The 25,838-nt window shown below is 46.1% G+C and overlaps 1 protein-coding gene across 7 annotated transcripts in view; it reads right to left on the bottom strand.

The window, feature by feature from the left end:
- Positions 1-25,838, bottom strand: part of LOC140428382 (regulator of telomere elongation helicase 1-like) — a 229,755-nt gene that overhangs the window by 54,713 nt on the left and 149,204 nt on the right. For 4 of the 7 annotated variants that reach the window (XM_072514779.1, XM_072514782.1, XM_072514783.1 and 1 more), the window contains 3 exons: positions 24,032-24,232; positions 21,736-21,954; positions 19,559-19,659 (listed from right to left, as the gene is read on the bottom strand). In XM_072514779.1, coding sequence (XP_072370880.1) covers positions 19,559-19,659; positions 21,736-21,954; positions 24,032-24,232 — 521 coding nt within the window. Of the gene's footprint in view, positions 1-19,558; positions 19,660-21,735; positions 21,955-24,031; positions 24,233-25,838 lie in introns of those variants that run through there. The other 3 variants (XM_072514781.1, XM_072514784.1, XR_011948759.1) reach the window with 2 other exon arrangements.

Here is a 25,838-nt window from a genome sequence, read left to right as displayed (position 1 = left end):
GTGGGGTTTGTTAAAGTGGTAAAGGAAAGCCCAAGTGAAGCAAAAGAGGGGCAAAAGATTGTACAGCCTGCTCAATAAGTGATTGATAAGAAGGTGCCAGATCTTTTGAAATAATTTACTTGTGTGGGTAAAGTTTACTCATGTGTATCAGGAGGAGCAGGTAAAGAAGTCACAATTTTAAGAGATATGGGAGCTAGTCAATCATTAATGGTAAGAGATGAGGAATTATGTAGTTTGGGAAGAATGTTGCCAGAAAAGGTGGTAATATGTGGAATTCAGGGTGAGAGGAGTAGTGTTCCAATATATAAGGTAAGGTTGGAATGTCCAGTGAAGAGTGGTGAAGTGGTAGTAGGAGTAAGAGAGAAACTATCTTGTCCAGGAATACAGTTTATCTTGGATCGCAGGTGGGAGTTATGTCTACTGGGGTTGATAAGCCAGGGGAAAATTAGACAACTGAAGTGTTGAAGGACGAATATCCTGGGATTGTTCCCGATTGTGTAGTAACAAGGTCGCCCAGTCACAGGTTAAGGAGCAGGCCAGTCGATTTCAGCGGGAGCGGTGCGTTAGTGATTTCTGTGAGATCTTCACAGGAGCAGGCTAGTCAATTTCAGCGGGAGCAGTGCGCAAGCGATTTGTGGGAGGTAAGTTTCTCCTTTAAAAACAGTCCCTCTTTGCTGTTTTTTTAATTTTAGTGTTTAAGGCGGGAACAGGAAGTTCGACCCGCGGACTTCTGGGAAGTCCCTCACCAATAAATTCTGGTGGAGAGGAAACCCGAGACACTACACGTGTAGTGTCTCCCACCCGCCCTCCTCCTCTAACCTAATAATAAAACCCATTGGTGTGAGGTAAGTACCATATTTTATTATTATTATTATTTTTTTAAAAATTTAATTTAGTTGTTAGCCAGATCTTGGTAGAAAGTTAGAGGGATGGCAGGGAAGGGAGTGCAATGTTCCTCCTGCAGGATGTTTGAGGTGAGGGATGCCGTTAGTGTCCCTGCTGATTTTACCTGCAGGAAGTGCTGCCATCTCCAGCTCCTCCAAGACCGAGTTAGGGAACTGGAGCTGGAGTTGGAAGAACTTCGGATCATTCGGGAGGCAGAGGGGGTCATAGATAGCAGCTTTAGGGAATTAGTTACACCAAAGATTGGAGATAGATGGGTAACTGTAAGAGGGACTGGGAAGAAGCAGTCAGTGCAGGGATCCCCTGCGGTTGTTCCCCTGAGAAACAAGTATACCGCTTTGGATACTTGTGGGGCTGGGGGGGGGGGGGGGGGACTTACCAGGGGTAAGCCATGGGGAACGGGCCTCTGGCACGGAGTCTGTCCCTGTTGCTCAGAAGGGAAGGGGGGAGAGGAGCAGGGCATTAGTAATTGGGGACTCGATAGGAGATTTTGTGGGAGCGCGAGAGACTCACGTTTGGTATGTTGCCTCCCAGGTGCAAGGGTACGTGATGTCTCGGATCGTGTTTTCCGGGTCCTTAAGGGGGAGGGGGAGCAGCCCCAAGTCGTGGTCCACATTGGCACTAACGACATAGGTAGGAAAGGGGACAAGGATGTCAGGCAGGCTTTCAGGGAGCTAGGATGGAAGCTCAGAACTAGAACAAACAGAGTTGTTATCTCTGGGTTGTTGCCCGTGCCACGTGATAGTGAGATGAGGAATAGGGAGAGAGAGCAATTAAACATGCTACAGGGATGGTGCAGGCGGGAGGGATTCAGATTTCTGGATAACTGGGGCTCTTTCTGGGGAAGGTGGGACCTCTACAGACAGGATGGTCTACATCTGAACCCGAGGGGCACAAATATCCTGGGGGGGGGAGATTTGTTAGTGCTCTTTGGGGGGGTTTAAACTAATGCAGCAGGGGCATGGGAACCTGGATTGTAGTTTTAGGGTAAGGGAGAATGAGAGTATAGAGGTCAGGAGCACAGATTTGACGTCGCAGGAGGGGGCCAGTATTCAGGTAGGTGGTTTGAAGTGTGTCTACTTCAATGCCAGGAGTATACGAAATAAGGTAGGGGAACTGGCAGCATGGGTTGGTACCTGGGACTTCGATGTTGTGGCCATTTCGGAGACATGGATAGAGCAGGGACAGGAATGGATGTTGCAGGTTCCGGGGTTTAGGTGTTTTAGTAAGCTCAGAGAAGGAGGCAAAAGAGGGGGAGGTGTGGCACTGTTAGTCAAGAGCAGTATTACGGTGGCGGAGAGGATGCTGGATGGGGACTCATCTTCCGAGGTAGTATGGGCTGAGGTTAGAAACAGGAAAGGAGAGGTCACCCTGTTGGGAGTTTTCTATAGGCCTCCAAATAGTTCAAGGGATGTAGAGGAAAGGATGGCGAGGATGATCCTGGATAAGAGCGAAAGTAACAGGGTAGTTATTATGGGAGACTTTAACTTTCCAAATATTGACTGGAAAGGATATAGTTCGAGTACATTAGATGGGTCGTTTTTTGTACAGTGTGTGCAGGAGGGTTTCCTGACACAATATGTTGACAGGCCAACAAGAGGCGAGGCCACGTTGAATTTTGTTTTGGGTAATGAACCAGGCCAGGTGTTGGATTTGGAGGTAGGAGAGCACTTTGGGGACAGTGACCACAATTCGGTGACGTTTACGTTAATGATGGAAAGGGATAAGTATACACCGCAGGGCAAGAGTTATAGCTGGGGAAAGGGCAATTATGATGCCATTAGACGTGACTTGGGGGGGATAAGGTGGAGAAGTAGGCTGCAAGTGTTGGGCACACTGGATAAGTGGAGCTTGTTCAAGGATCAGCTACTGCGTGTTCTTGATAAGTATGTACCGGTCAGGCAGGGAGGAAGGCGTAGAGCGAGGGAACCGTGGTTTACCAAAGAAGTGGAATCTCTTGTTAAGAGGAAGAAGGAGGCCTATGTGAAGATGAGGTGTGAAGTTTCAGTTGGGGCGATGGATAGTTACAAGGTAGCGAGGAAGGATCTAAAGAGAGAGCTAAGACGAGCAAGGACGGGACATGAGAAGTATTTGGCAGGTAGGATCAAGGAAAACCCAAAAGCTTTCTATAGGTATGTCAGGAATAAGCGAATGACTAGGGAAAGAGTAGGACCAGTCAAGGACAGGGATGGGAAGTTGTGTGTGGAGTCTGAAGAGAAAGGCGAGATACTAAATGAATATTTTTCGTCAGTATTCACTCAGGAAAAAGATAATGTTGTGGAGGAGAATGCTGAGACCCAGGCTATTAGAATAGATGGCATTGAGGTACGTAGGGAAGAGGTGTTGGCAATTCTGGACAGGCTGAAAATAGATAAGTCCCCGGGGCCTGATGGGATTTATCCAAGGATTCTCTGGGAGGCCAGGGAAGCGATTGCTGGACCTTTGGCTTTGATTTTTATGTCATCATTGGCTACAGGAATAGTGCCAGAGGACTGGAGGATAGCAAATTGTTCAAAAAGGGGAGCAGAGACAACCCTGGCAACTATAGACCAGTGAGCCTCACGTCTGTAGTGGGTAAAGTCTTGGAGGGGATTATAAGAGACAAGATTTATAATCATCTAGATAGGAATAATATGATTAGGGATAGTCAGCATGGCTTTGTGAAGGGTAGGTCATGCCTCACAAACCTTATCGAGTTCTTTGAGAAGGTGACTGAACAGGTAGACGAGGGTAGAGCAGTTGATGTGGTGTCTATGGATTTCAGCAAAGCGTTTGATAAGGTTCCCCACGGTAGGCTATTGCAGAAAATACGGAGGCTGGGGATTGAGGGTGATTTAGAGATGTGGATCAGAAATTGACTAGCTGAAAGAAGACAGAGGGTGGTGGTTGATGGGAAATGTTCAGAATGGAGTTCAGTTACAAGTGGAGTACCACAAGGATCTGTTCTGGGGCCGTTGCTGTTTGTCATTTTTATCAATGACCTAGAGGAAGGCGCAGAAGGGTGGGTGAGTAAATTTGCAGATGATACTAAAGTCGGTGGTGTTGTCGACAGTGTGGAAGGATGTAGCAGGTTATGGAAGGATGTAGCAGGTTACAGAGGGATATAGATAAGCTGCAGAGCTGGGCTGAGAGGTGGCAAATGGAGTTTAATGTAGAGAAGTGTGAGGTGATTCACTTTGGAAGGAATAACAGGAATGCAGAATATTTGGCTAATGGTAAAGTTCTTGGAAGTGTGGATGAGCAGAGGGATCTAGGTGTCCATGTTCATAGATCCCTGAAAGTTGCCACCCAGGTTGATAGGGTTGTGAAGAAGGCCTATGGAGTGTTGGCCTTTATTGGTAGAGGGATTGAGTTCCCGAGTCAGGAGGTCATGTTGCAGCTGTACAAAACTCTGGTACGGCCGCATTTGGAGTATTGCGTACAGTTCTGGTCACCGCATTATAGGAAGGACGTGGAGGCTTTGGAGCGGGTGCAGAGGAGATTTACCAGGATGTTGCCTGGTATGGAGGGAAAATCTTATGAGGAAAGGCTGATGGACTGGAGGTTGTTTTCGTTAGAGAGAAGAAGGTTAAGAGGAGACTTTATAGAGGCATACAAAATGATCAGGGGGTTAGATAGGGTGGACAGTGAGAGCCTTCTCCCGCGGATGGAAATGGCTGGCACGAGGGGACATAGCTTTAAACTGAGGGGTAATAGATATAGGACAGAGGTCAGAGGTAGGTTCTTTACGCAAAGAGTAGTGAGGCCGTGGAATGCCCTACCTGCAACAGTAGTGAACTCGCCAACATTGAGGGCATTTAAAAGTTTTTTGGATAAACATATGGATGATAATGGCATAGTGTAGGTTAGATGGCTTTTGTTTCGGTGCAACATCGTGGGCCGAAGGGCCTGTACTGCGCTGTATCGTTCTATGTTCTATGTTCTAAGACGAGAGGAGAAATCAAAGAAGTGCAATTATCAGAAAAGATTTTTGATCAGATGGTTGAAAAAGAACAAGAACAGGTTGAGGTGGATATTTTTAGTTCAGGAAAATTGGCAGAGTTACAACAGAAAGATGTAGAAATAAACCGGATGTATCAGAAAGCATACACAGAAGACGAATCTGAGTGTATACCAGAGTGTTATTACCGTAAAAGTAATGTCTTGATGAGAAAATGGAGACCGTTACTTATGCAGGCGGATGAAAAGTGGACAAAAGTTCAAGTAGTATTGCCGGTAGGGTGTAGAATGGAGGTGTTATGAGTTGCACATGAATTACCAGTGGGAGGTCATTTGGGAATAAGGAAAACTCAAGCTAAAATCCAAAACTTTTTTATTGGCCTGGACTACATAAAGATGTAGTTAAATTTTTTCAATCATATCACACATGTCAAGTGATAGGGAAACTTCAAGCAGTGATAAAACCAGCACCCTTAATACCCATTCCAGGATTTGAGGAATCTTTTACAAGGGTCCTAGTTGATTGCGTAGGACCGCTTCCTAAAACAAAAAGTGGGAATCAATATCTTTTGACGATAATGGATGTGTCTACTACGTTTCCAGAGGCCATTCCAGTACGTAATATTACAGCTAAAAAGATTATGGAGGAATTACTTAACTTCTTTACTAGATATGGACTACCCGCAGAAATACAATCGGATCAAGGATCAAATTTTACCTCTAGGTTATTCAAAGGAGTTATGGATAGCTCAGGAATAAAACAATTTAAATCAACTGCGTACCATCCAGAATCGCAGCGAGTGTTAGAAAGGTGGCATCAGACATTAAAGACAATGTTGAGGGCTTATTGTCAAGATTATCCAGAGGATTGAGATAAAGGAATTCCATTCGTACTGTTTGCAATTAGGGATACACCTAATGAGTCAACCAAATTGAGACCTTTTGAACTAATTTTTGGAGCACTTTAATTGATTAAGGAAAAATTGGTGAGTGAGAAATCGGAAATTACATTATTGGATTACGTGTCAAATTTTAGGGAACGATCAAATAGAGCAGGTGAATTGGCGAGACAACATTTAAAAGTTGCACAAAATGTGATGAAACGGGGAGCGGACAAGAAATTCAAAGTTTGTAGTTTTGCCAGTGGAGATAAAGTTTTAGTGTTGTTACCAGTGGTAGGTGAACCTTTAAAAGCAAGGTTTTGTGGATCATATCAGATTGAAAGGAAAGTGAGGTGAATTATGTGGTAAAAACACCAGATAGAAGGAAGACTCACCAAGTGTGTCCTGTGAATATGTTAAAAGGTACTTTGAAAGGGAAGCAGAGTAAAAGGAGGTTTTAATGATTCTAACTCAAAGTGACAAACCAAATCCAAATGACTGTGAATTTGACATACCTCAAATTAAATTGGAAAATGAGGATGTTCTTAAAAAGTGGGATAAATTATTGAGTTACCTACCAGAGGAAAAACAAACTGACCTGAAAGAGTTATTGACATCAAGTGGGCAAGTTGGTAGAGATAAATTGGGAAGCACTAAAATGCCTGTACATGATGTAGATGTGGGAAATGCTGTTCCAATCAAACAACATTCATTTGGACTAAACCCTTTAAAATTGGCACAGGTTAACAAAGAGATTCAGAGTATGCTTAAAAATGGCATTATTGAAGTGGGTTGCAGCCAATGGAGCTCACTCATAATGATGGTACCTAAACCAGATGGTACCCAACGGTTGTGTGTGACCTATAGAAAGATTAATGCAGTTACAAGAACGGACTCTTATCCTATCTCACGCTTGGAGGATTGCATTGAGAAAATGGGACAATCAGCTTTTATTTCCAAACTGAATTTACTTAAAGGTTACTGGCAGGTACCTTTATCCGAAGGACGAAAGAGATTTCAGCTTTTGTGACTCCAGATGGTATATACCAATTCAAAGTTATGCCATTTGGCATAAAAAACGCCCCAGCCACATTTCTCTTTTTAAAAAAAATATATTTTATTAAAGATTGTCGATCAAAAAAGAATTTTCAATTTTTACAACTTTGTAACAAAATGTACATTGATCGTTTTTTTAAATAATATATTAACTAATAGCAAGTGCCAAAAACAAACATTGAAAAAATAAATATAAACAACGATAACCGACTAATATGTAACAAAACACAAAACACGAATGCACCCTCCCCCCCCCCCCCCCCCCGGGTTGCTGCTGCTGCCTTTCCTGTTTTCCCTTATCGCTCTGCGAGATAGTCGAGGAACGGTTGCCACCGCCTGGTGAACCCCCGAGCCGAACCTCTTAGTGCATACTTTATTCGCTCCAATTTTATAAACCCTGCCATGTCGTTTATCAAGGCCTCCACGCTTCTTTCCACATAAGTTTAGCTTCTTTCCACATAAGTAGAATCCTTCGCCGGGCTACTCGGGACGCAAAGGCCAAAACATCGGCCTCTCTCGCCTCCTGCACTCCCGGCTCTTCTGCAACCCCAAATATAGCCAACCCCCAGCTTGGTTCGACCCGGATCCCCACCACCTTTGAAATCACTCTTGCCACACCCACCCAGAACCCATGCAATACCGGACATGACCAGAACATGTGGGTGTGGTTCGCCGGGCTTCACGCGCACCTCCCACACCTATCCTCCACTCCAAAAAATCTACTCAGCCTTGCTCCCGTCATGTGTGCCCTGTGTAGAACCTTGAATTGGATCAGGCTGAGCCTGGCACACGAGGACGAGGGATTTACCCTACTTAGGGCATCTGCCCACTGCCCCTCCTCAATCTCTTCCCCCAGCTCCTCCTCCCATTTTCCCTTCAGCTCCTCTACCATCGTCTCCCCCTCGTCTCCCATTTCCCTGTATATATCGGACACTTTACCATCACCAACCCATGCCCCCGAAATCACTCTGTCCTGGATCCCTTGCGCGGGGAGCTGCGGAAATTCCCTCACCTGTTGCCTCGCAAATGCCCTCACTTGCATATATCGAAATGCATTCTCAGGTGGCAACCCGTATTTTTCTGTCAGTGCTCCCAGACTCACGAACGTCCCGTCTAAGAACAAGTCCTTCAGTTTCGCAATTCCTGCTCGCTGCCAAAATTGAAATCCCCCATCTATCCTTCCCGGGACGAACCTGCGGTTGTTCCATATCGGGGACCACACGGAGGCACCCGTCACTCCCCTATGTCGTCTCCACTGCCCCCAAATCTTCAGAGTCGCCACCACCACTGGGTTTGTGGTGTATTTTTTCGGGGAGAACGGTAACGGCGCCGTCGCCAGTGCTTTTAAGCTAGTTCCCCTACAGGACGCCATCTCCAGCCTTTTCCACACCGCTCCTTCTTCTTCCCTCATCCACTTACATATCATAGTCACGTTGGCGGCCCGATAATAATCACTCAGACTCGGCAGTGCCAGTCCCCCTCTATCCCTACTGCGCTGCAGGAACCCCATCTTTACCCTTGGGGTCTTTCCGGCCCACACAAAGCTCATGATACGCCTATCCACCTTCTTAAAAAAGGCCTTTGTAATCAGTATGGGGAGGCACTGAAACACGAAAAGAAACCTCGGGAGGACCACCATTTTAACTGCCTGCACCCTACCAGCCAGTGACAGGGGCACCATGTCCCACCTCTTAAAGTCCTCCTCCATCTGCTCTACCAGTCGTGTCAAGTTAAGCTTATGCAAGGCTCCCCAGTTCCTGGCCACCTGGATCCCTAGATATCGGAAGTCCCTTGTTACTCTCCTCAGCGGCAGATCGTCTATTCCCCTGCCCTGTTCCCCGGGGTGCATCACAAACAGTTCACTCTTCCCCATATTCAATTTGTATCCCGAGAACTCTCCAAACTCCCTGAGTGTCTGCATTATCTCAGGCATCCCCTCCACTGGGTCCGCCACATATAGCAGCAAATCATCCGCATATAATGACACCCGATGTTCCTCTCCTCCTCTACGCACCCCTCTCCACATCTTAGAGACCCTCAGCGCTATGGCCAATGGCTCAATTGCCAACGCGAACAGTAACGGGGACAGGGGGCACCCCTGTCTTGTGCCCCTATGTAATCGGAAATAGTCGGATCGTTGCCTGTTTGTAACCACACTTGCCACCGGGGCCCCGTACAGGAGCTGAACCCATCTGATGAACCTCTCTCCAAATCCAAATCTCTTCAGTACCTCCCACAGGTAGTCCCACTCCACTCTATCAAATGCCTTCTCTGCATCCATCGCCACCACTATCTCCGCCTCCCCCTCCGGTGGGGGCATCATCATCACCCCCAGCAACCTTCGTATATTGGCATTCAATTGCCTCCCTTTAACAAACCCTGTTTGGTCGCCATGTACCACCCCTGGGACACAGTCCTCTATCCTTGTCGCCATCACTTTGGCCAATAGCTTGGCATCTACGTTCAGGAGGGAGATAGGCCTGTATGACCAGCACTGCAGCAGGTCTTTGTCTCGTTTCAGGATCAACATAGGTCCATATATTTCCTGTAAAATTCCACCGGGAACCCATCTGGTCCCGGGGCCTTTCCTGCCTGCATGTTCCCGATTCCTTTTACCACCTCCTCCACCTCAATCTGCGCTCCCAGTCCTGTCACCTCCTGCTCCTCAACCCTCGGGAACTCCAACTGGTCTAGGAAATGTATCATTCCCTCTTTCCCTTCCGGGGGTTGGGCCTTATACAGCCTCTCATAAAATGCCTTAAACACCCCATTCACCCTCTCCGCCCTCTGTTCCACCCTTCCCTCCCCGTCTCTAACTCCTCCGATCTCTCTCGCCGCCCCCCTCTTCCTAAGTTGTTGGGCCAGGAGTCGGCTCGCCTTTTCCCCATATTCATATTGTATTCCCTGTGCCTTCCTCCAGTGCGTCTCCGCCTTACCCGTGGTCAACAGGTCAAAGTCCGTATGTAGTCTCCGTCTTTCCCTGTATAGCCCTTCATCCGGGGCCTCCGCATATTGCCTATCCACCCTCAGAATCTCCCCGATCAGTCTCTCCCTTTCTTTACCCTCTTGTTTCCCCTTATGGGCCCTTATGGAAATCAGCTCCCCCCTAACCACCGCCTTCAGCGCCTCCCAAACTACTCCCACCTGGACCTCTCCATCATCATTGACCTCTAGGTATCTTTCAAGACGTCCCCTCACCCTTCCACATACCCCCTCATCCGCCAACAGTCCCATGTCTAATCTCCAAAGTGGGCGCTGCTCCTTCTCCTCACCTAGATCCAGATCTACCCAATGTGGGGCGTGATCTGAAACGGCTATAGCCGAATATTCCGTTCCTGCCACTTTTGGGATCAGCGCCCTTCTCAGGACAAAGAAGTCTATCCGGGAGTACACTTTATGGACGTGGGAGAAGGAGGAAAACTCTTTACTCCTCGGTCTAGCAAATCTCCAGGGATCTACTCCTCCCATCTGCTCCATAAAGCCCTTAAGCACCTTGGCCGCCGCCGGCCTCCTCCCGGTCCTAGATCTGGACCGGTCCAGCCCTGAGTCCAGCACCGTGTTGAAGTCCCCCCCCCCCCATTACCAAACTTCCCATCTCTAGGTCCGGGATGCGCCCCAACATACACTTCATAAAACTCGCGTCATCCCAGTTCGGGGCATATACGTTCACCAGCACCACCGCCTCACCTTGCAATCTGCCACTCACCATCACGTACCTGCCCCCACTGTCCACCACTATGGTCTTCGCCTCAAACGATACCAGTTTCCCCACCAGTATTGCCACCCCTCTATTTTTCGCATCTAAGCCTGAGTGGAATACCTGTCCCACCCATCCTTTTCTTAATCTGACCTGATCCGCCAATTTCAGGTGCGTCTCCTGAAGCATAACCACATCCGCCTTCAGCGTCTTTAGGTGCGCAAATACCCTTGCCCTCTTAATCGGCCCATTCAACCCTCTCACATTCCACGTGATCAACCGGGTTGGGGGGCTCTTTACCCCCCCCCCCCCCATCGTCGACTAGCCATCCTTTTTTTAAAACAGCTCCTCAGCCGGTTCCCACGCACCCGTTTGTCCCCCAGACGGCGCCCTCCCGTCCCGACCATCCCATCCCGTATCAGCTCCCCCTTCCCCTCAGCAGCAGCAACCCAGTTAACCCCCCCCCCCCACTAGATTCCCCTCTAGCTGGATTGCTCCCCCCATATTGCTTCCGGGAGTCAGCAAACTCTGGCTGACCTCGGCTTCCCCCGTTTACCCTTGGCCTCCCTGCGTGAGGCCCCCTCCTTCCTGCGCCCACTTTTCCCGCCAGTTTCCATAGCGCGGGAACAAAGCCCGCGCTTGCCTCTCGGCCCCGCCCCTAATGGCACAGCTCCCTCTCCCCTTCCCCATCCCCCTCCCCACCGGCGCCCACATTTCTTAGTGTGTCCCCCCCCCTTCGAGGGGGGAAAAAATTCCCCCGTCTAACATTTAAACAGACAAGTCCTCTCCCTCTCCCCTATTTACAATTCCTTGCCACCACCTCGCTACTTCTTTCCAAACATCCATCCCCAAATCTAGTCCAACTTCTCTTCTTGGATAAATGTCCACGCCTCCTCTGCCGTCTCGAAGTAGTGGTGTTTGCCCTGGTGTGTAACCCACAGTCTTGCCGGCTGCAACATTCCGAATTTCACTTTCTTCCTGTGGAGCACCGCCTTGGCCCGATTGAAACTCGCCCTCCTTCTCGCCACCTCTGCACTCCAATCTTGGTAGACGCGGATCACCGCGTTCTCCCATCTGCTACTCCGTGTCTTCTTAGCCCATCTCAGGACCATCTCCCTGTCCTTGTAGCGGTGGAATCTCACCACTATTGCTCGCGGTATTTCCCCTGCCTTTGGTCTTCTCACGAGGACCCGGTATGCTCCCTCCACTTCTAGGGGGCCCGTTGGGGCCTCAGCTCCCATTAAGGTATGGAGCATTGTGCTCACATACGCCCCAACGTCCGCTCCCTCTGCCACTTCGGGAAGTCCCAAAATCCTTAAATTCTTCCTCCTCGAGCTATTTTCCAGGGCTTCCAGTCTCTCTATGCACCTCTTATGTAGTGCCTCGTGCGTCTCCATCTTCACCACCAAGCCCTGTATCTCGTCTTCATTCTCGGCAGCCTTTGCCTTCACTCCACGGAGCTCCATTGCCTGAATCTTTTGCATCTCCTTTAACCCCTCAATCGCCAGCAACATCGGCGCCAGCACCTCCTTCTTGAGCTCCTCCACACATGGCCGGAGGAACTCCTGCTGTTCCGGGCCCCATACCATCTGGGCTCCCTCAGCCGCCATCTTGCTTCTCCCTTCTCTTCTCTGCCGCTGCTCCAGAGGATCCTCCGCAATCTGGCCACTACTAACGCTTCTTTCCATCCACACCCGGGGGGACTCCTTCCTTTGTCGCCTCTCACTGGGTTTAGCCGTGAAAAATTTCCGTTGGGGCTCCCGATAAGAGCCCAAAGGTCCGTTGAAACGGGAGGTGCCGAATCGTGCGACTTAGCTGGTCATCGCCGCAACCGGAACCCCCAGCCACATTTCAATGGTTAACTAACAAAGTCGTTTCAGGATTACACAATTGTGCGGTATACATCGACGATCTGGTAATTTTCAGCCAGACATGGACAGAACATTTTAAATATCTAATCGAGTTATTCGATCGACTTCAGGAGGCGGGTTTGGTGATAAACCTAGCCAAAAGTGAATTTGGAAAAGCCCAAGTCACTTTCCTTGAGGAGTTTCCGATCCCCTCGAGACAAAGGGAAATAATGCGATTTCTTGGCATGAGTGGATTTGGTCGAACATTGGTGAAAATGTTTTATAGCGTGGTTGCTCCACTGAAAATTTCAGTGGACAGCGGACTTTCAACAGGCATGCCTGAAAGCTGTGATAACCAATGCACCTGTGTTGGAGAATTACAAGGGACTCTGTGATCAGATTGAACTAAAGTATCTGACTTTAAAGAAAAATGCCAAGGCGTAGAGAAACAGGTGGATCGTGCAGGACCTTCTTGTTCAAAGAGACTGTCAATCGAGAAGGATTTCAGTTGGAGGAAGAAGAACAAAAAAAAATGGACGATATTATTATACCTGTTTGCATGTGTTGTTTTTTTTTTTAAAACAAAAAAGTATATTTACTGTGTGAATTTCTTAAAGGATAGTGAAAAGGTGAAAAATGAAACCATCTTCAAGTTGTTGGATAATTTTTGTTTCTTGGGGGGGGGGGGTGTCATGTGAGAGTACCTTTAAGAAATGGGTGTTTATAAATGGATGTGTATATAAGTATCTGTACTGAGAGTACCTTGAAGAAATGGATGTTTATTACTGCAGTGATGTCAGAGAGTGGGTGGAGCTGGGCTGTGTCAGCTTTTTACTTTCGTTTAAGGCTGTTTGCTGCATGGTGTGTTTTAGTTTTGTTTTCAGTGTTGGAGTTGAAGTCAGACAAAGCAGCTGCACTGCTGTTCTTTCTGCCATGAAAAGACTACCTCTTGATGTTTTGGTGAATTAAGAATTATAAATTTTCTTCGTAGTGAATGTAAACCTAATGTGCTTCTGTTAAAAGGTGTTTCTTTTGTCTTCTGGATGTTGTTTGGGAAGTTATTAAGGATTACTTAGTGTTGTATTCTTTGGGGGTTGTATTTCAATTGATGGTTGCTAAGATGTTCACTGTATGTTTTAAAAAGGTTAACTTGAGTTCATAGAATAAACATTGTTTTGCCTTAAAAAATACTTCTCAATTTCTGCTGTACTACACCTGTAGAGTGGGCCGTGTGCTCCCCATACCACAATTTATTAAAAGTGGTGGGTCAGGTGAACTCCATGATACACTTTGGGGTTCTCTAAACCCTGGCCCATAACAATGTATCCTGCCATCATTGTGGTGAATCTAATTATACATACAATATGTCAATATGCCTTTAATCCCTCGAGTACCTGATTATTGTTTTATATAATTTATCACTTTTTTCACTCTTGCACTTTATCCAGAATGCTGATTTTTTACAAAAAAGAATTTACCCAAATTTGCACTTTCTGGAAATTACGTAGAGTAAGACATGCTTAACGTTGGTCTGTTTTTTGTTGCGTCTCGTTAATAGTCAATTAATGGGGCCTGTATTCCCATTTAACATCGAGATTCATTTTAAAGTAATTTCTCATTGGTCTGATGTAGGGACTCTCCCACTCGCCACTTGCGTCTACAAAATTTGCATTCCCATTTAAGGTCCATATCCAGGTCCGATTTGAAGCCAGAGTTGTGAAAGTGTGCTTCCCAACAGTGCAGAAGAGTCCAACTCTTATGCTCAATGCTCCCGTTTGCCGCATCCCTCTCTTGAACCTTTGCTCTGGAGATGTGCCCTTGTTCAACAGCAACGGTTCAGGAAAGGGGAACGGAAGCATTGAAAAAAAAACCCATAAGATTATAACAGCCGAACTCGGCACTTTTACAGCATCGGAACCCAAGCACTCACAAACCTGGAGATCTGGCTTATGATCAAACTTGGATCAGGATCTTGAACAGGAATGCAAGTTTAGGAGAGAGAAGCAGAGATCAGCTTGTGGAGATTCAGTAAGAAGATGAGTCAGTGAGCGGCAGGGGATCAGTAGCAAGAAGGTGGGTTATTGTCGCAGGTTGTTATTATTCACCTTTCCCCTTCTGTGCATGTGCAGGGCTTCAGTCTGCAAGTGAGTGTTCTGCAAGCAAGACCTATGTACTAGTTGCTCCTTTTTTCGCAATTCTTACTGTTGCTTTGTAAACTTTGATAATTTATTATATAAGGAAGATTGTTTTTGACAAGGCCTTTGACTACCTTTATTGTGAGTTCAAGTTACCACAAATCTTTGGTGACGAGGAGAAGACTCAAGAAAACAAAGTTTGTATCAATGTCCAGTGTGGCAACACGGGGTTGCATACAGTGAGTAGCTAATTTTCTTCGTGAATTTAATTGATGGAATTTCAAGTTAACAGCTATGTTTGGGATGGTCAGTGAGTTCTTGGAGAGAAGTACTGGGCTGAATACGTGGAGAGGTTGCAGCATTTCTTTTTAGCAAATGGAATAGAACATGAGGCAAAGTTGAGCTTGATTCTCCTGAGTGTGTGTGGGGTGAAGACTTCTAAGCAGATGAGGAATCCGCTTAGAAGTCACATCACGGAAACCAGGGGAGATTACATTTGCAGATTTAATTGCTCTGGTCCAGAATCACCATAACCCGAAGCCCTCGGTGATTGATCAAGATTTAAATTTCACAGCTATTTTCAAAAAGTAGGTTAATCGGTTAGGGGCAGAATTAAGGCAGCTTTCAGAACATTGATTTCGGAACAGTTTAGAACATATGCTTAGAGAGCGGCAGGTCTGCGGCAATAACGAGGCCCCCATTCAGCTTCGGTTGTTGGGTGAAGCCACACTGACTTTTAAGGCGGCTCTGGAAATTTCTCAGGGCATGGAAATGGCTGCCAGCAATGCCAGAGCTATTCAGCAGGCTAATGGTGGTGCCCAGGCGGGGCACTGCATCATATACAGAAATGCATTTCCAGAAAAATGTTAAAGCAGTGGAGGGCCACATTATGTCAATCATTGCACGTTTATGAATGCTGTTTGTCACCAATGAGGCAAGAAAGGATATTTTTTGAAGAAATGCAGAGGAAAGGCAATGGCTGAACAAGAAAATTAAAATTTAAAGAAGCCTCAATCAGCTACGCACCACGGGGAATGCCCAGAGTAGGCAGAGGAACATAGTTACAACACATTTCATGTTAATGAAGCACGGGAAGAGCCTACTTTTGCTTCAGTTGTAGTCGACGGTGAGCAGATCAAGATGGACGTGGACACAGGAGCCTCCACACCGTAATTAGTGAGGAAACATACAAGTAGAAGTGGGATTCTAACCGAGCACCAGCTCCAACTCTGGCAGAGGTTAGTCTTTGCTCGGGGCATTGGAAGTCCGTATTGTGTATAACAGGCAAGAAGCCAGGGTACACCTCCTTCCGGTCAAAGGAAAGGGGCTGAGTTTCCGAGGGCATGACTGGCTCAGCAAAATTCCATTGAACTGCAAACAAGCTACAAGGGTGACCGAGGATGTTGTTATGAAGTATCCGGACATGTTCAAGGATGAACTAGGTACATTGTTTGGTACTACCATTAAGTTGTACGTAGATCTTTTTTCAAGCCCAGAACAGTGGCTTACGCCATTAGAAAGAAAGTGGAGGAGGATTTTGAACTGCTGCAAAATTGGAATCATTGAACCTCTGCAGTTTTTTTGTTGGGCAGTCCCAATCTTTCCTTACAAATGATGGGGAGTTGCATATGTGGTGACTACCAGCTCACCATTATCAGGTTTCAAAGTTAAAGGTTTGTCCATTACCTCGAGTGGAAGATTGGTTTTCAACTCTTGAGGGAGACAATAAATTTTCCAAATTGGACATGACCCAGCCATATCAACAACTCTTGGTTGAGGAAGATTCCAAAAGTACGTGACCACCAACATGCATAAATTGCTGTTCAAGTACACACATTTGTTTTTTGCCGTATCCTCCAGTTCGGCGATCTTCCAAAGGACGATGGACAACCTGTTAGAAGGCATTCCTCATGCTACAGTCTACTTAGATTACGGTTTAATTATGGTGAATTATTGGCACCTCAGCAACCTCATCAAATTTTTAAAAGATTTTCAGAGGTGGGACTGTGTCTGACGGTAGTTCAAACCAGATGATCATCAGACATTTTGGTAGCGACCCGAGGTAGACACTGGGAATAATTTTAAACCAAAGTGGCCCAGTATCGTGGGTCATGAGATTGTAAAACGGAAAGAGTTATTCACAGATACCAAGACCATTTCATAGAATTTACAGTGCAGAAGGAGGCCATTTGGCCCATCGAGTCTGCACCGGCTCTTGGAAAGAGCACCCTACCCAAGACCATGGTTGTTTGCTGTATGGGACTGAGTCAGGAAGAATTTGAGTCAGCAACCGCTACTGAATACATGGTGGAATGTAATGCTGCTGTGGGAATTCACCAGGAAGTGGTTCCTGCGTTGCCAGGTGACAGCTGTGTGAGGGAAAGAGGAATATTCATGTACAGATTCTCAACCTATCTCTTCATCTACGATACCAGATCCACATGATTCATCAGTGCAATTGCATAGGTCACAACACAACGACAAAGCTCCTGTCAGACCTTCATATAGGTTAGATATTATTTTAGCTGTATTTCTGTCCTGATGAGGGATTGAAATTTAAAGGGAAGTGTTACAGAGTGTTCTTATAAGCATTTCTCCATTCTGAGCATGCACATACTTTTGGATAGGGTTTCAGTCTGCAAGAAAGGGCAGCGCGGTAGCATAGCGGTTAGCACAATTGGTTCACAGCTCCATGGTCCCAGGTTCGATTCCCGGCTGGGTCACTGGCTGTGCGGAGTCTGCACGTTCTCCCCATGTGTGCGTGGGTTTCCTCCGGGTACTCCGGTTTCCTCCCACAGTCCAAAGATTAGGTGGATTGGCCAATCTAAATTGCCCTTGGCGTCCAAAATTGCCCTTAGTGTTGGTTGAGTGGGGTTATTGGGTTATGGGGATAGGGTGATGTGGGCTTGGGTAGGGTGCTCTTTCCAAGAGCTGGTGCAGACTCGATGGGCCGAATGGCCTCCTTCTGCACTGTAAATTCTATGAAAGTGGTCTGCAAGCAAGATGTGTTCTCATTGCTCCTTCATTATTGTTGTCTGTAAACTTCATTAATTTATCATACAAAGAAGATTGTTCTTTCGACAACGCATTCGACTATCTTTATTGTGGGTTCAAGTTATCACAGTTAGGGAGCTGGAGAGGTCGCAAACATGAAGGTTGGCAGGAGGAAGTGTCTGCAGTGACCAGGGGGATCATAGCTCAAGATGTGTGGCAATCTTAAGACCATAAGACATAGGAGCAGAAGTAAGGCCATTCGGCCCATCGAGACCACTCCACCATTCAATCATGGCTGATTTCAACTCCATTTACCCGCTCTCTCTCCATAGCCCTTAATTCCTCGAGAAATCAAGAATTTATCAACTTCTGTCTTAAAGACACTCAACGTCCCGGCCTCCACCGCCCTCTGTGGCAATGAATTCCACAGACCCACCACCCTCTGGCTGAAGAAATTTCTCCTCATTTCTGTTCTAAAGTGACTCCCTTTTATTCTAAGGCTGTGCCCCCGAGTCCTAGTCTCCCCTGCTAATGGAAACAACTTCCCTACGTCCACCCTATCTAAGCCATTCATTATCTTGTAAGTTTGTTTTAGATCTCCCCTCAACCACCTAAACTCCAATGAATATAATCCCAGGATCCTCAGATGTTCATCGTATGTTAGGCCTACCATTCCTGGGATCATCCATGTGAATCTCCGCTGGACCCGCTCCAGTGCCAGTATGTCCTTCCTGAGGTGTGGGGCCCAAAACTGCTCACAGTATTCTAAATGGGGCCTAACTAGTGCTTTATAAAGCTTCAGAAGTACATCCCTGCTTTTATATTCCAAGCCTCTTGAGACACTGCATTTGCTTTCTTAATTACGGACTCAACCTGCAAGTTTACCTTTAGAGAATCCTGGACTAGGACTCCCAAGTCCCTTTGCACTTCAGCATTATGAATTTTGTCACCGTTTAGAAAATAGTCCATGCCTCTATTCTTTTTTCCAAAGTGCAAGACCTCGCACTTGCCTACGTTGAATTTCATCAGCCATTTCTTGGACCACTCTCCTAAACTGTCTAAATCTTTCTGCAGCCACCCCACCTCCTCAATACTACCTGCCCCGCCACATATCTTTGTATCATCGTCAAACTTAGCTAGAATGCTCCCAGTCCCGTCATCTAGATCATCAATATATAAGGAGAACAGCTGTGGCCCCAACACTGAACCCTGCGGGACACCACTCGTCACCGGTTGCCATTCCGAAAAAGAACCTTTTATCCCAACTCTCTGCCTTCTGCCTGACAGCCAATCGTCAGTCAATCTTAAAGTTCAAGAAGCCGGGGCAGGAACCTACTGTAATATATTTTTACATTTATCTTATTTTAAAAGTGATTTCATTTACCAATATAGGAATTTAGCATTGTAAAGTATTTCAAGTTGCAGGGTATTTATTTTTTCCAATGAACCTACAGAACCCAACTACAGCTCTTACAATCGCTGTTTCACTTTGGTTGTGATTTTCAGCAACGCACCGACAATTTTAAGGGAGGACTTCCTGTATTTGACCCTTTCGGGTTTCTCTTTATCTACATCTTTGAGTATCGTCTTTCACCAATTTTCTCATTTGCATCAGCCAGGTTGTTGTGATGAGGTAATAGGTGGAGCTCAAAGTCTCACAGTGGAGAAAGCATCACAGGCAGAGTCCTCATTAAACTTTTCCAAAGCAGTTCCGAACTCCTAGATTACAGTAAAGCAAGTCTAGTCCGGGGAACAATTTACAACTTGATGTGGATGACAGAAAAGCATAAGTTGGCAGAGAAAAAAGAAGAAAAACTTCAAACCAATATGAGATTACCCAAGACCATCTAAGCGAATTAAGCTTTTGCAACAATCAGTTAACTAACTCAAATCGAAGAGACGTAGCGTGCTGGAAAAATCACAACAAAACACCCAATAACTGCCTTTTCAGCATAGTATTAATGTTCTACTGGGTAAGCCTTAGCTACCCCATCTTTTGATTTGCAAAAGCATCTATAGAACTAAATGTAATAAAAGCACAACATCTTCATTGCTAATCAAGCTGGTTTTTAAAAAAAGATAAATTTAAAAAGCTTGTCTAACCTTCAACAACTGCTCCCAGCAAGGCATGCAGCAGGTGAATTCACAGGAATGACAATTAAATGGCACTGTTGCATCAATTTTGCAAAGTACGCAGTGGAAACCTAGTAGGGTATGGTACAAAGTTTACATTTCCTTTGAAACATAATTGAACATTTTAAGGGCAACATTACATGGTGTGGAAAGCATAAGAACACAAAACAGAAGAGCACAGATGAGCTTTTGAAAATTAAACTCAGCTAAGTCTAAGCAGAGGTGAGTTTATCTTTGATATATAGGGAATTTAGGAGTAACCAGTACCTTTTTTCAATCAGTGTGTAGACCAGATAGTGTTGGGAGACTTCAAAATTTCAGTACTGGCTAAGAATGTTAAAGCTCAAACTATAAGGGGACAGAGAATACAGCAGCATTTGTCATCAAATTTGATCACACACGCTGCTCACGAAATAATGACCAACTCTTACTGAACTGATTTCACTTTTCTCCCATTCAGGTTTCAAATTATTGCACTTAAATCTGTGCAATCTATGAACATTAATGGCTTGGAATCAATTAATGAATCCTTCAGTTTTTTAAACCCTAAAACTGATATACATGCATTTTCCAATTTATTTCAAGTTGTTCTCCCATATATTAATGCTTTTTTATTTGTTGATTAATCAGCCTCGTTTAGTTGATAGCACTTTTGCCTCCAAGTCACCGATGTAAGTCCCACTCCAGAAGACTCGGGCACAGAGAAACACAAGTGAACTCTAAGGGGTTGCTGGCTTTCAAGTGGAATTCATAGAATCCTGACAGTGCAAAAGGAGGCCATTCGACCCATCGAGTCTGCCCCAGTCCTCTGAAAGAGCACTCTACCCAAGCCCACTCCCCCGCCCTATCCCAATAACCCATAACCTATACATCTTTAGACATTAAGGGCCATTTTAGCATGGCCAATCCACCTAATCTGCACATCTTTGGACTGAGGGGGGAAACTGGAACACCTGGAGGAAACCCATGCAGACACGGAAAAAATGTGCAAAAGCCACACTGTCATCAAAGGCCGGAATTGAATCCGGGTCCCTGACTCTGAGGCAGCAGTGCTAACCACTGTGTCACCGTGCCGCCCTGTTTAAATTGAGTTCCAAAGAAGAGTCTCTCCACAGATACTGCCAGACTTGCTGAGCTTTTCCAGAACCTTCTGTTATAGTTTCAGAATTCCAGCATCTGTAGTACTGTGCTTTTATTAAACTGAGGTAATTTCTGCCAGTTTGGGTGAATAAAGAAGTTTGCATGGCACTTTTAAGAGATTGGGGGAGGGGGTGGGGGGTGTTCGAAGCATTCTGGGATGTCTTGGGCAAGCAAGTGGCCCTACACAAATGCAAACTATTCTGTTTAATTATTTACTCTTTCCTACATCGGTTTCTTAAAAGTTACTTTGTTATAAAGAAAATGTAATTGTCAGGGCCAGTCCAGACTCGATGGGCCGAATAGCCTCCTTCTACACTGCAAATTCTATGATTCTATGTTCACTATTTGCCCCTGCACTGGGATGTAAAAGGCAATTAGTCTGCCCCATAACTGAACCTCAATGCAGAAAATCCTCACGCAAAGATTGATGCATGTGATGGATTTCCAGATTGCATAGTATATGTTAGAATTCAGATTAGCAGCCACTGAGGGATAGAACTGGAGCCTAATCTTCATAAACTTTCATTAAGAGATATAAGTTACAAATTGTTACCTCTGGTGGCCAATCCGCCTAGCCTGCACATTTTTGGGTTGTGGGGGAGAATGTGCAAACTCCACACGGACAGTGACCCGGGGCCGGGATTGAACCCAGCTCCGCAGCGCCGCAGGCAGCAGTGCTAACCACTGGGCCACCATGCCGCCTGAACTCGCAATTAATATAGTAAAGTAAAGTTGCGATCGTCCCAGATGATCATAGGCTGCTTTTCCCCTTTGAGGGGGAGAACTGATTTAACAATTTGGAAGTACATTAGTTTGCCTAAAGAATATCCATATAGTACCTTTCGCAACCTCCGGATATCCCAATGCACTTTTTAAAGCATAGACTTTAAAATTGAAATTCAAAAGATAAGTTTTTATTGGTGTGGACGGTAGGTGTTTGCGGGCACATTCTGAGAAGTGTTTTAGTTAACCGGAGCTTTGTTTCACAATATATTCGCGTAACTTACCTAACTTCACATCTGAGAAAGGCAGCAATGGTTCATTTGTTGATGGAGGCCGTATACATTTTGTTCCCATTTCTTGGACTTCAGAGGGACAGCTTATTCCCATATTATCATTCAAACAGTGCAAGGTTCCTGGTATTTCCAAGGTATTCGAGGACTTGGGTTTTTCACAGCTTGGAAAGAATGCTGAAATCTTGCTCTGTGTCGTGACAGATCCTTCAGCTATGAAATTGGTAATTGTTCAAAATAGAAAAAATTATCATCACACATGGACAACTTGTGTCTAAATGTTCACATATACTAAAACAAATATTCAAATGTTCCCGACCCATCATGAATACCTACCGAATAGAAACTCAGATCCCTGCTCTCCTGGATGTTATAAAACTGCTATTGCTATTTTGTTTTTTTGGAGGAAATAAATGTCTTCAAAGGCCATTAGCATGGTTACTAAAATGTAACAGTATGATTGGACGTCTCACTATAGCTTAAAACCTCAATGAAGGATTTAATTTCCTTGCGTTCTTCTGAAAGCACAGCTCCCCTCGCTCCCCGCATCTGACCAAACGTCATTCAGTTCCAAATCAGCCCAGTTTGTGTGGCTTTCCCACTGATTCCACAAGCAAGTTTTCCTATTTAATAATTATTTATCTAAACCTCAAGTACTTTTCTGTTCAGCTAATTAAAATTTTAATTAAGCCAAGTGAAACAAAATTCTGAGGCAGAGAAAAAATGCAATCATCTAATTATCATTCATGATAAGTATTTAACCAATGCGACTGTTTTCCTCAAAATATCTCATTATTGTCAAGATGAATCCATCAAAAACAACGTAGGAAAAGAAAATTCCTATCTGCAGATGAGCTTATCAGTGAAAGACCGTCACCAGTTTGACAAGACTTTCAACTGGTTGGGATACGAACACAGAACAGCCCAGTTAGTATCATTATACCAGGAAAATTGTCCAATACCAGGAAAATTAAGAAAAAGTTAAAGGGCGCGATTTAACGGAAATGAAATGAGTCCCGTGTCAAGCGTGTTTAGCCAGGTGTTTCCCACATCAGCAGCTACAAGAGAGGCCCTGCAAGCTAACAGAACTATTATTTTGGGCGTCAGCGGGGAACTCCCTGTTGAGGCCGCACTTAGTCTAATTCCCTGCAGTACGGAGCTTCGCTCATCAGTGCAGGAAGAGATATGGGTGCCATATGGGTCACCGATAAGGGGGTCACTGAGCCCCCACACCGTACCCAAGTAGGGCAGGGCACCCCCAGGTCCGTGGGCAAAATGCCACCCAGGCACTGCCAGCCTGGCACCCTCGCAATGCCCCTGCCAGCGCCAGAACACCAGCGCCAGGATGCCCAGGTGGCATTGGGGTGCCAGTATACCACCTTGCCCAGAGCCCAGTCACCCAGGGGCCCTCCATCCCCTGGGAGAGCCCCCCCATGTGTCGGCACGCCTGCACTCCATTTGTGGAGACCAGTACTAACCAGCGCTCGCCTCGGGTCTCCGAGGAGAAGGGATTCCATTCCAATGCCTTGGGTGGATCAGGCGAGTGTATATTCAAGTGAGACTAGTCCCTCATTGAATACACAGGTTTGCCAAATATGGTTCCCAACCACAATCCTGCAAGGCATAGCAAACCGGGTAAATCCCGGAAGAGGCAGACCGTGTCCAAAGCTTTTAAAGACAGGCAAAGGCACAATAGATTATTTTAAGCTAAGTCGGTCCCTGAACTTAAACTATACCGTTCTCTAAAATAATTTTCAACACAGGTCTGATGCATGGATGAGGATATGCACTTGGAGTGAGACTCACGGACTGACTGATTAGTTAATGCATTGGAGTAGTTTTTAATACATATTTGAATTAAAATTAGATCTCAGTAATAGTGTAATTCAATGTAATTTTTAATGTATACAGTTAATTTCCATATAGACAATAAAGTGAAATTGAATTGTGAAAAGTGAAATGAATAGAGGTAGAAAAAGAACAATGCCACTGAAGATAAAATCATCAGGGAAAAAAGGATAATTCAAATCTTCACACTAAAAAAACTTCTGAATACTATCAGCTCCTTTTGCCCAGAGTGATGTTACTGGAATATTAATATTTACCCCAGTATTACAGACCGAGAACTGAAAACGCGAAAAACAGTTAGTTTATGGAAATGGTTACTTCTCTGTATTCCAAGCATTAAATATTACTGAACTGAAAATGGAAGAAAAAAAAACTACTTGTAAACATAAACAGAAACCAGAGATTACCTTGGGAAAGACAATAAATGCCAGGATATTCTTACCATTCTCATTATTGCTGGCACTCTGGTTTCCAGTCAGGATTGTCTGTTTAGGGAGTTTCTTTTCAGTTTTGTTCAGAATTCCCCCTGGTTTCTCAGGTTGATGCTCCGTCTCAATGAACTGTTTACAATCCATTCCCGTCAGCTCTTTGCACATCTGATTAAACTGCTGTTTGTGATGAGTTCTAACAAATATGTAAAATTCTGTGAACATATAAATTAGCAAACATTGCCGCTGATCATGCAGGCCAGGGTTTAATTTTTTTTTAAAACAGTTAGCAGCATTGCAGTCCTTCGAAGAGGCCACCAAATTCCTCTCAGTAGCACAAAGGCAGTTCTCTCAACGCAAAGCTTATAAAGGCCGTAAAAACAAAGTGACAACATAATTTCTTTAAACTGGCCCTGTCCATTTGTATGGGCAGGCACATTTTGGGTACCACTGCAGAATCTCCCGCAGATCTTTCCTCGAATCACTCCTTGCCTACTGACTGCCCCTTGGTGATATAGTTAGCAGATACAGGCCAGCTTCCACATCTACTCTAATGGTACTCAATTCATCCTCTATAGTGGGGCATGGCCTCCACTTTCATTGGCAATCCCTATTCACCCTCGAGGAATGGTGGGAGCCACCTTTTTGAGTGCCTTGTTCGGTCGGTCTCCTCCCAAGTGTAGTTTCCAGTCGATCACACTGCGGTGGATCTGGAGTCGCCTGTAGGGCAAGCTACACAAGGATTATGGGTACCTTCTCTAAAAGGACATTAGCAAACATTAGGGGCGCGATTCTCCAACCCCCCACCGGGTCGGAGAATCGCCGGGGGCCGGCGTGAATCCCGCCCCCGCCGTGTCCCGAATTCCCCGCCACCGGAGATCCGGCGGGGGCGGAAATCCCCCAGCGATTCTCCGGTCCGCGATGGGCCGAAGTCCCGCCGCTGTCAACCCACGCCAGCCAGCGTGGATTGAACCACCTTTCGAACGGCGGGACAAGTCGGCGCAGGCGGGTTCCGGGGTCCTGGGGGGGGCACGGGGCGATCTGGCCCCGGGGGTGCCCCCACGGTGGCCTGGCCCACGATCGGGTCCCACCGATCCACGGGCGTGCCTGTGCCGTGGGGGCACTCTTTTCCTTCCGCCTTCGCCATGGTCTCCACTATGGCGGAGGCGGAAGAGACCCCCTCCACTGCGCATGCGCGGGGATGCCGTGAGTGGTCGCTGACGCTCCCGTGCATGCGCCGCATGGAAAAGTCATTTCTGCGCCAGCTGGCGGGGCACCAAAGGCCTTTCCCGTCAGCTGGCGAGGCGGAAATCAGTCCGGCGCGGGCCTAGCCCCTCAAGGTGAGGTCTCGGCCCCTCAAGATGCGGAGAATTCCGCACCTTTGGGGCGGCGCGATGCCGGACTGATTTGCGCCGTTTATGGCGCCGGTCGGCGGACATCGCGCCGATTGCGGAGAATCCCGCCCTAGGTTCTGACAACAATTCAGTAGTTTTGCAGTCATCGTTGCTGGCACAATCTTTTTTTGTTAATTCCAGGTTTATTGAATTAAATTTAAATTCCCCAGCTGCCGTGGTGAGAACACAATCGCTCCAGATCATTAGTCAGGGCCTCAGGATTACTAGTCCCACAACATTTTCACTTTGCTCAGTATCCCCCATCCTCAACCCCTCCAGTGCCTCTAATCGCTAGATTTTTGTTAGGTAGGGGTATCTATGGATATAGATCAGAGGTGTAAATGGGACACTTCGTGGCACTTCTATAAATGGAATGTGCTGTTGATCAAAAGTCAACACAGGCTCCACAGCTGCCTAAAGTCTGGCC

The sequence above is a fragment of the Scyliorhinus torazame genome, chromosome 8, assembly GCF_047496885.1.
Source record: "Scyliorhinus torazame isolate Kashiwa2021f chromosome 8, sScyTor2.1, whole genome shotgun sequence".
In the NCBI taxonomy this organism is placed as follows: Eukaryota; Metazoa; Chordata; class Chondrichthyes; order Carcharhiniformes; family Scyliorhinidae; genus Scyliorhinus; species Scyliorhinus torazame.
This window is presented reverse-complemented; position numbering and strand designations above follow the sequence as displayed.